This window comes from Sander vitreus, chromosome 4 (genome assembly GCF_031162955.1).
Source record: "Sander vitreus isolate 19-12246 chromosome 4, sanVit1, whole genome shotgun sequence".
Taxonomy (NCBI): Eukaryota; Metazoa; Chordata; class Actinopteri; order Perciformes; family Percidae; genus Sander; species Sander vitreus.
The window spans coordinates 2113815-2125148 of record NC_135858.1 but is presented as its reverse complement, the minus strand read 5'-3'; the positions used below and the strand labels follow the sequence as shown (position 1 = coordinate 2125148).

The following is an 11334-nucleotide window of genomic DNA, read 5'->3' as shown; positions in this document are numbered from 1 at the left end:
ACAACACAATAATTGGCCTTTGTGGACCTTGATCCAGCCACAACTCAGAGAGAAGTGGCTGTGTGAGTGCAGCGACTACTTTGTGTCTGCCAGAAACCTTAAAGCTTTCCATCTTAAATACAATGCTGTGAATAAGTAAGTCATTTGGGTAAGGTTTTTGTTCGGTTGGTTTGAAGATAATTAATAAAACACAGTTCCTTCAATAAAAAGAGACAGGTGCTGTTACTGTGTTCTTTTTGTTTGAAAGCAAAGCGCAAAAGAAATACCCCAAAAATGTGAAATACACATCATTTTGTCTATTCTGTTGTTTGAGAGCAAAAAATGTAAGAGACAGTTGTTAATAATGTCTGTTGCGTCATTTTTGTTGTTTTAAATCAAAGAATAAAAAACACTTGGTGGGAATGATGCAGACCTACCTTAAGGTGCACTGGCCCAGAGGTAACCTGGGCCATACTAGACTAGACTTTTGTACATTTCATTACCTGTCATTTTATCCAAAGTGGCTTCCAATTACGTGCTTTCAACCTTGAAGGTACAAACTCTGGCAAGGCTTTTTTAACTTTACGAACATCACATTCCGCATTGCTTGTGTAACCGGAACTGAAGGCCCCAGCTCTTATCTGCATTTTGACAGACTAAGATTGCAGCTACTGATACATAAGACACATGCAGGTTTTTGTTGGCAGTGTGGAGAATAAGCTGCAAGCTGTGATTCTGGATAAAAGTGAAGGCCTAATGAAAAAGGCTTAACATGGCGTAATAGGAGTTGTCTGTTAACTTGCATGGAGGCAGAAGACTGTGAAGACAGAACCCAAACCACGATCTTTTTCTAAACATAACCAAGTAGTTCTAGTGCCTAAACATAACCAAACTGTGACCGTTTCACAATGTTAAATGGCATGTGTGTTTATTGTTTTCTACCCTCAGGATTCTTTGACAGGAGCTGCAGAGGAGCTGATGATCCAGATGTTGTTTTGATGAAGGAGGAAACCGTAAAAGGCGAACGCCAACTACGCCACAGCTTCTCACCCAGGACGGTAAGAGAGGAAAAACACACAGGCTACAAAATAAAATAACAGATGATTGAAAAATGAGGGCGATGAAAGCAGATTTGAGGCAACTTTTACACCAACCGGGACTTTTTTAAAGACGTGTTTAAAATTGTGACTGTTAACATTACATTCTGTGCTTTAGATAAAATGTCGTATTTCCACCACTGCCAGGGGCGCTAATTTATGAAATGCTCCGGTGGGTCTTATTAGAGCAGGGATCTTCAACAGGGGGTCCAGGACCCCTAGGGGGGCTTCAGAGTCAATGCAGGGGGGCCACCAAATTATTGTAATTTTTTGAAAGTTTTTTCAAAAAATAAAAAGTCTTAACATGAATCCAACATATTATTAGCAAATATAAATCCCCACTGCTTACTGGCATATATGGTACTTTAGTCAGTAAGGCCATCGACAGGTACAATTCATCCTAAGGATTCACTGTGCCACATGTATGTTTAACATTAAAGCAAGATTTACTATAAAATCATGGCAACAATTATTAGGCTATTTGAATAGCTTTCTATGCCAAAAATGTTTCCATAAAGGCTTCAGGCTGCCCTACACGTTACTGTAGGCCCAGTTTAATATGCAACTTGATTTTATACAATATATGTAGTAGGTGGTCCCTGCTCCATCTCTCTTTCAGTTAAGGGGTCCTTAGCTTAAAAACATTGAAGACCCCTGTATTAGAGGATAGGAATAAACCACCCATATCCTCGTTTACGTTGACTTGTTGGACAGAGAGTCTTCTAATGAGAATACTGAATGTGGACTCAAGCCAACCACGTTTTAGCCAGCTGGCATTTATACTGACCGCATTATTCAGTCCGTCTATACCCTGTTACATATCTGTGAGATACTAAAAAGTCTTCTGCCTCCATGCAAGTTAACAGACAACTCCTATTACGCCATATTAAGCCTTTTTCATTACTTATCCAGAATCACAATGTGCAGTTTATTCTCCACACTGCCAACAAAAAGCTGCATGTGTCTTACTATCAGTAGCTGCAATCTTAGTCTGTCAAAATGCAGATAAGAGCTGGGGCCCTGCCTCCCCCCTCTCTCAGGCTCTTTAAATAGACGTGCTTGGTCTGTGAGCTGCAGCTGCCTGTGTGTATCTAGCATGGTTTGACCCATATGGGCCTTTAAAGGCCAGTGCCAACACATATTTTTTAGATTGAAGCTGCTTGTATGCTGAGTTTTAACTTTAAATCTTTCAATTTATGTGCCAAAAAAACAATATCAAGTATCCAGTGTTTCCTTCTGAGAGCCCATTGAATCACTTATTTACATGAGTGGTTCCCAAACTTTTTCACGTCAAGGACCCCCAATCTGACACAAATTAGACCACGGACCCCCCTTTGATAAGATTTCATTTTCGGATGGTCCCCCATTTGATAGGATGTTTGCTTTTAGATGTTTTATTACAGAAAGTGTATAAAACCCATGACCAAAATAGTCATGGTTGGAATTATAGTGTAAATAAATGATTCCCCTTTTTGTTGGGGAACCCCCTCAATGACCACTTTGATCCCCCCCTCTCTCTCTCTCTCTCTCTCTCTCTCTCTGTCTCCCCCCCCTCTCTCTCTCTCTCTCTCTCTCTCTCTCTCTCTCTCTCTTTGGTTAGCTCCTTGCACTTCTTTCTCCCCCTGCCCTCTTCTGCCCTCTCTACCATTCCACTCCTCCCCCTCACTTGGTCTCCCTTCCTTTCTGCCTGTCTTCTGTTTAGTCATTTATTTTTTCGTTTCAGGTCTTCTCCTGCGTTCTGCCCTGTCTTTTTCTACGTCTTGTCTTTTTTTAAATTCACCTTAACTCTTTCCACGCAGACTTTCAGAACTTTTCTCAAATTCCCTCGAAAGACGTTCTTTCGCCATGGCTGACAAAAGTCGTACACCAATGAGAAGAAAAGAGAAAGAAGAAAAAGAAAAAGAGTCGGCTGAAAAGACCAAGGATGTAAAGAAAGTGAAGAATCAAGGAGCACAAGGAGAAGGGGCAGCACATAATGGAGAGGGCCCGTCCCCTGAGGCAGCAGCCGCCAATGGTGCAGCAGCCAACGGTCAGAATGGAGATTTTCAGGTTGAGCCAATGGAACTACCTCCATTTGAAATCATCAAAGGGTAGGTCCATATCACCAAGTATGGTTCATGAAGCAGTTTAATAGACAGAGCTAAGACTGTGCATAGCTGAGGTATCCTATCCTCATTCTACATTTGTTTTATTTCCAAAGTTTTGGCTGATGATGCCTTTACTCTGTCTAAATCAGATTTAATGAACTGATCCCACATGCTTGCACTGAGAAGCACTTACAGTGAACTGTCTGGCATTTAAGAGTGAATTCCTTTTAATGCCTAATGTGGTAACATTTTTTAATGTGTGACATACTAAACATGAGTTAAAATCAGCCAAGTACCTGAACCAGTAACTTATAAAGTGACAAACCTACCTAACATAACATAACCTATGATCTGTGTGGTGCATTGTGCAGGTTGTTTTATTGCAGTTACCATAACATGTCCAAATATAGATTCAGACCAACTGCTAACTTCACTTAGAATTGATTAAAAAAAAACATAACTAACTTACTAAACTACTGCCATTGACTATCACTCGGGACTTGTTAAACGTATTTCAAAATAAAAGCATTACAAACTTCTCTTTACTAGAATGTTTTTACTAAGATTAGCAGCATCATTAGGTGCTTGTGTGAAGTCTTCTATGTGTCTCCCTCTATGTTGTGTATGTGGATCTGCACATGGGGAAACCAGTATGAATTTACATGGGTATCTCAGGTTGTTCTCATAAACCATTCGTACATATAGCTACGAAAAGTTAAGCACTGTAATTCTTATTGCATAGCATTTCTCCAAAGTTCTGCAGTTTATAAAAAATAAAAATAAAGCTGTGATTGTATAGTGGAACGTTTTTTTTGACAAATGCATGACAAGACTAACCTGACGCGCCAGATGGTTTGGTACACAGATCTGTCCGCCATTGTTTTGAACAGTCGCGGCCATTACACACACACGCACACACACACACACATACGCCAAGGGCACCTCAGCAGACTTGAACCAGCGACCCTCTGGTTTCTCAAGCCAAGTCCCTACGGACTGAACTGCTGCTAGCCCCAACACACAATAAGTAAAATGTTGTTGGTTGTTATTGGTATTGTTTTGCCGTTGTTATTGTTTCCATCCTGCAATGACTTTCCCAAAATACCTATTCTGCGCATGCCTGTATCGTCATAATGATAGGATAATCTTCAGAAAACCCAATAAACACCCTTTAGCCGCCAGGAGCAGCGTAGATTTACGTTGGTACTCTCCTCCGCAGCATGATGGACCTACAGCGCATTGAGACAATGAATGGGACATTGAAACTTATTTGCATGCCAATGTTCATTCACATTCAATGGCAATCAAATGGCAGGTTGTGTGTTGACTGTTGAACTGAAAGACGCCCTGCCCACAGGAGAGATGGAGAGACAAATAGAAATGCTGAGGGGGACTCATTCTCGTTCTTTCATTAGACAAAATGGGATAATTTAATCTTTTGCACCGTGATTATATTTACGATGAAGTTCTCTCGCCAAAATAAAAATGCTGAAATTGATTACACTGTTTCACCATTGGTTTCCTGCTTCTGCAGAAAGTACAGTATAGTCCAAAACATTCCCTGTATTGCTGCGTTCCATTAACCAAGTCGGAAATCCGACTTCAAGGGGCGTTCCATTTAAAATGTTCAAGTTGGAATTCGGAAATTCCGTCTTCCGCATACAAATGGAACGCACCATGTGTTTGTTACTGCAGAACTTATTTTCAATATCAATTTCTTTTATAAAAAATAGTGCTCAGACGTGATTGCGATTTGATTGCATGCGAATGATCATGCATCCATATCTGCTTCCCCACCACCTTATTCTTTTCTGGTACAAGTAAGCAGGCTGGTTTTAAAGTATGGAGCAAGAAAGAGAGCAAGAGCAACAGCAGCTGACCTGCCCCAAAGGATACACCTGGCTCTGGAGAACCACTCAGCTGGGTGGGAGCCAAGAGACGGCCATACATACATCATTCTATTCATTTAATGATACTGATTTTCAAAAGTTATTTACTGACTCCACAGAGAGAGAGAGAGAGAGAGAGAGAGAGAGAGATGAAGCCTGTACTGGTTGGTTACAGTGGTTCCCAAACTGGGGGGTGCGCCCCCATGCTGCACTGTTAGAAAAGCATGGACAAGTTTGTGAAAGGACTGTCTTGAAAATGCTTGAAAATATTTGTATCTACAAAAGGGGGGGCCTCTGCAGAAAAACGTTTGGGAACCACCATAAGAGCTGGGTCACATGACAACCAGTCTAATAATAATGCATTGGAATTCCAGTCTCAGCCATGTAGACGGTTTGAAATTAGCTCTGCCTGCTGCTGCAATCCTGCCCCCACCTTATCAACCTGACACCCCTCTCACCATCCTTCATGTTCCCTCGACTCAAACAGAAACAGGTGCTGTGGTGATATCTAATCCTGCTGTAGATCCTGCCATCTATTTAAAGGTCCACACCAGGGTTTTTGCATGGTCAGCCGAGTGTAACAAGCTGACGGTGTTTGTTTGAATTATTTCCCAATTAATGCAAGCGGCACTGTTATTTTTTTAATCTGTTTTTCATTGGGGCATTCATTAGCAAATATGAAAATCAACTCACAGCTCGACTTTTTGAGGTTTAATACCATTGTTTCCTTTGGGTTAGTCTCGCTTTGCCAGACCATCCTTCACATGCTGCAGAGGAGGGTCTGGCTAGTCTACACAGCATTCCAGGATGGGAGAAAAATGTGCTCTGGTTCATTGGCATTTCTTTAAAGCAATCACAATTGCCATGGGCGGTGCTAAGCTCCGCACGGAGCCGCAGCAAAAATAGCCTCGGGAAGGAACTTGTTTTGGTGGAACGTGTACGTTCAAAAGTTGTTTTAGTCGTGCAACGGAAAACTCAGATTAGACACATTGTCTAGCTAGCTGTCTGGATTTACCCTGCAGAGATCTGAGGAGCAGTTAACCATAGTCCTCACAAATCCACCGGAGTTTAAAATTCGGAATTTCCTGCGGCACCGGAACAAAAAGTGGAACGTCGTCTATATAGACTACCCCTAGGTTGACTGCAATAGCCTGCCGCATGGGTCGGATGGAGCACAGGACTTATTTCAAAAGAAAATAAGTCACTTTTCCGTCATTTTCTTACAAGCAATGTAGCATTTAAAAGGCCAATTTCTTTAAACAGAGTCCGGCGTAGCACTCACTCCAAATAAAACATCACTTTGAGCAAACTTCACAGAATATTCTCAGGTCCAGCTCAGCTAGAAAACAAAAACGAATATGTCAGCACGTTATTGTGTCATGTAGCTGTTAACGTTATCTTCGTTTCACCTGTTACAGATGTGAACTACATGTAACCACGGACAGATGCCTCGTTTATGGACCGCTCACAGCAGTGTTACGCTGAATGAATTTTGGGGAAACACAGTGGATATTTGCTGTTATTTTTTGGCAGTAAAAAAAAGGTTTTTCTGACCTGGCGGGGTTCCCGTTGGCTTGGCGACCCGCCAGGCCTGTACAGTTGGTAAACACTGAATACTTTCAAAAATGATGATGATTTACAAATTCTTCCTAGTGGTACATTAAGGTGCCGAGGTCAAGATCAAACTCAGTTAATGTTTCACATGATTTACACAGATACCTGGCTTTAGGGAGATTTCCCAGATATGTTGGTTCAGGTACAAGGCTTCTCAAATATTTGTTGAATAAGTTTCAAGCGACATAGACGTAGAAGCATTTGTTGACACTCGATCAAGGAGAATCAGGATTAAGGATTGGAACCACTGTGTAGCGTCGTATAATACCATCCCAACTCTGAGAATGTCTGTGTTAAGGTTAGCTGTTTACCAAATACAGGCTTTCTCTAACCTTTAATCCAAACACATTGTCACTCCCAACGCCTCAAAAAGTGCTTGGTCAGGTGCCTTTGGCGTTTGTACTGTGGGCACGGTAAACACATACGCTGATCTTAATCATGAACCCAACACCTCAGCACACACTGAAAACAATGTCAGCCTAACCATACTGCAGTAGAGCCTATCCTTAGGTGTGTGTGTTTATTCAACTGTGTGTGTGTGTGTGTGTGTGTGTTCTTGTTTAACTATATTCGTGGGGTCCAAAAACCGGGACTACAGTATACTTGTGGGGTCCGGACAGCTTTGTGATGCCAAAATGCTGGACCAAACAACTTTAAAGGGCTGTTTGAGGGTTAAGACTTGGTTTTAGGATTAGGGTTAGAATTAGGGTTAGAATTAAGTTATGGTTAGGGTGAGGGTAAGGGTTAAGGTTACACATTTAGTTGTGATGGTTAAAGGGAAATTTCACCGTTGGAAAGACAAATATATCTTTACATTGGGTCACTTATGTAGTAGAAATGTAAAAACAAAATGTGTTTTTTGGCTCATATGGATGAAAGACACCAAATCCCGGACTGCGCTTGCTACACTGCTTTAGAGTCCACGCCCAAGCCACGCCTACCGTTTACAGACAGACAGACAGTGAGGCAGCATTCAACTCAACTCAAGTGTGTTTTATTGTCATTTCAACCAAATACATGAAACGTTTCACTGTGGCTCTAGTGTTTACACATTTAAAATATATAAAAACGACATACGAAACAGGCTACATTTAGTGCACACACATTATAGGCTCCGTAAAGTTCAGCTAACGCATACTAGCATTAGCGCTTGGTGGGCTGTAAACACGAGTATAAACACAGCCGTAAATTTGCGTGGGATGTAGAATTGTTGGAATTTAACAGTCACAAACTCCACCAGCGGTTAGCAGTTAGTTGGATACAAATCACCCCATTTCTGCACCAGTCCATGTTAACACAGCCCACCTCCACTAGTCTTACCCGGGGACAGAGCAGCAGGCCTGGTAGCTGGATAGTCCGGTACACTGTTGTTCAGCCATGTTTCCACAACAACAAAAACACAGCAGTCTCTGAACTCGCGTTGGGAGTTTCCTTGAAGTTGGATGTAGTCCAGTTTGTTGTCTAATTACAACACACTTGCAAGCAGGATTGATGGAACAGGTGGCCCGGCTAGCGTTAGCTTTCTACCTAGCTAGCTCATAGCTCCAGCCCTCCCTCCGCTTTTCACCGCTGAGGATGTTCCCTTACCGGCCAGCAGCATAGAGCAACACCGCAGGCTGAGGTGCTGGTCTCCATAGCAGGCGAATCTCGTGTGTTGAGTATTCCGTCTGTAATAAAGTTTCTTGAATATTTCTCCGTTTCTGTACTGTATCCCGATGGTACACATGTGCGGTAGTTTGAATGCACATAATTGTTGTAAAAGTTTTCTGCTGAAAAGAGGCCCTGTTTAACGAAGCTTCAAGATGGCTGACACTCTTGCTTTGTTAAGCTTTGTGTAAAGACGACAGTCCAACCCCCCATGGGCGGGTTGAAAACATGCGGAACTAGCTGGCTGTAGTCCACAGACTCTGGGCAAAAATGCCTCCAATGACGCTAAATGACAATTTTTGCGTCATCAGAGGCTTTTTTCCAGCACACAATACAGAGAAAGCCAGTCTCAGGGGGACATGAGGGCGGGAAGCATGGTCATTCGAAAATACTACCGGGTTTCTACTGATACAAAGCTTAATGATAAATCGGTGAAGTATACCTTTAAGGTTAGGGTAAGGGGCTAGGGAATGCATGATGTCAATGACGGATCCCCACAAAGATAGTGCCACACACTATGTGTGTGTGTGTGTGTGTGTGTGTGTGTGTGTGTGTGTGTGTGTGTGTGTGTGTGTGTGTGTGTGTTATAAGACAGGTTAGTATGAAGGGTTGCCGAATCAACCTGAAGATGACCTGAATGTGACCTAGGGTACCACTCGTCACAATTTAACAGAGTTTATAGTCTGGAAACTCCACCACAGTACGCACCCCTGACCTTAAACTTATATACTTAAGCTTACGACCATGTTATCTACCTAGAATGCATCCAAGGCTGCCTCACGTGTGGCAGACTGTGTTCAGCAATTAAAAAAAAGCCTAATCTACCAAAATGTTGTACTAGGGGACTTAGGGGAAGGAAATCTGGCTTTACTTTGTGTTTCAATTGTTTTTTGGACTGGTTGTCAATAGAAAAACGTTTTGACAACATCAGATATGAATGGAACAGTCCCATATTGGTTTTGCTAACTAACATTCCAATGTTTCTTTCATTTGTTCTGTTTTACAAAGGGACCGGATTGATCCTTTTTCCTATAAGTTCCAGTTCAAGAACGTGGAATACTCCTCGGGTCGCAACAAGACCTTTCTGTGTTACCTATTGGATAACGGGATAGCTGATGGGCTACAAAGGGGCTGTCTAGAGGATGAGCACGCTGGGCTTCATGCTGAGGAGGCCTTCTTCACACAGTGCCTGCTGAACTACGACCCTGCACTCAAATACACAGTCACCTGGTACATACCTCTCTTAAACTGTCAGATGGTATGTGGCATAGAGAATGTGGCATATTACAAGAACTTATTTTCAGTCTGGACAATATGTTCCTTGTTGTTTCCATGACAGTTTTGAATATTTTGTAACTTGCACTCTTATAGATGCTCTTAAATCCACACATAAACCTATACATTGTGTAGCCATTCATGCATATAATATATCCATGATATATTATGGGTCTGGTCAACACAGTCTTACTCCCAGCACGTCAAAAAACGACTTGGCTTGGTCAGGGGCCTTTGGTGCAAAACGTCTACACTAGCATCTCAGTCAGACAAAGGGGGCTTTCAACTAATTCTAGTCCCATTGCGACAATATTTGTCGCTCTGGGTACCCCTTTGGTGTCATTTTTCATTGCGCTTGCTCAGGACACTGCAATTGAGGCCATAATCTCATTATGAAAATGTTTACTGAGGTAATAAATCAAGTGAGAAGTAGGGTCATTTTCTCATAGACTTCTATAGAAACAGACTTCTTTTTGGAGCCAGTGGAGTCGCCCCCTGCTGGAAATTAGATAGAATGCAGGTTTAAGGCACTTCCGTATTGGTTTTACTTTTCAGACCTGGAAGCTCCATCCATTATTTTTACAGTCTATGGTTCAACCAGGAGTGTGTCAAGTTCCTCATTTTGTCTTGGAGTGACTGCCTGTGACCAGCAGAGAGCTAAAAATACATGTAAATACACTTGTACACAATAATGAAAACATTCTTTGTCCATACATTAAATGCATCTTAATCTGATTATCATAATGCGCTTATACAATGATAGTCAGATATTTGTGAAATGATTTTGAAAAATTACATTTCTCTTCATTTTTCCACTTTCCTTTCAGGTATGTGTCTTCCAGTCCATGCTCTGCTTGTGCTCTAAAGATAGCTGAAATGTTGAAGGCCAAGAAAAACGTCAGGCTGAGCATCTTTGCTGCTCGGCTGTTTGAGTGGGAGGAACCAGAGATCCAGGCCGGACTCAAGGCCTTGCACGCTGCTGGATGTAAGCTAAGGGTGATGAAGCCTCTGGACTTCTCCTACACCTGGGACACATTTGTGGAGCACGAGGATGAACCTCTGAACCTGTGGGAGGACTGCAAAGATAACTATGAGTATTATCATGAGAAGCTGGCTGACATTCTACAGTGACCACAGTAAGTGTGAAAGGAAAACTCTGATCTTTAATAATGTATTGTGGAGACAGGCAAAGAGAGAGAGAGAGAGAGACGTATAACATGCAACAAAGGTCTCTGACAGACTATTCCAAACCAGAGTGCCAATGAGGTTTCACACCACCCCAAACAAACCGGATTATCCGACCAAATGCTCCAGGGTTCGGTTAAAACGGACCTAACTCCTAAGGTGTGAAAGCACCCTAAAGGGCCGTCCACACTAGAGCTGTAATCGGGCCTTAAAAGTTCGGCCCGAAAAGGACCGAGCCCGACAGAATTCGGCCCGAGCCCGACAAGTACATTTTGCTTTTTAAAAGCCCGAACCCGTTTACAGCCCGACTGTACAAAAGGCCGTCTATCAGCAGTGATCACAGTGTCGGAGAATAGCGCGGACACGCGCTTCACACCGCAAGCGGGCACACGCACCACTCGGAGAAAAAGGGAGAGAAAGAAAAAAGAGACTGCGCCGCACGCACACAGCTCTTTTGCCTTTTGTCAAGAATGAGTCATTTATACATTTTTTAACATCATTTATTCATGACTAACGTAGGCTATAGGCCACTTGGAAGCTGGAACAAAGAAATAAAATAAG

At 42.4% G+C, this 11334-nt stretch overlaps 1 protein-coding gene across 1 annotated transcript in view; it reads left to right on the top strand.

Annotated features, from left to right (window-relative positions):
* The first annotated feature begins 984 nt into the window (after nucleotides 1-984).
* apobec2a (apolipoprotein B mRNA editing enzyme, catalytic polypeptide-like 2a) overlaps nucleotides 985-11334 on the top strand; it is a 13494-nt gene continuing 3144 nt past the window's right edge. The window contains exons 1-4 of the mRNA XM_078247699.1: nucleotides 985-1037; nucleotides 2876-3166; nucleotides 9322-9543; nucleotides 10416-10724. Of these exons, the coding sequence (XP_078103825.1) occupies nucleotides 2922-3166; nucleotides 9322-9543; nucleotides 10416-10719 (771 nt within the window). The 5' untranslated portion in view covers nucleotides 985-1037; nucleotides 2876-2921 and the 3' untranslated portion in view covers nucleotides 10720-10724. The remainder of the gene's footprint in view (nucleotides 1038-2875; nucleotides 3167-9321; nucleotides 9544-10415; nucleotides 10725-11334) is intronic.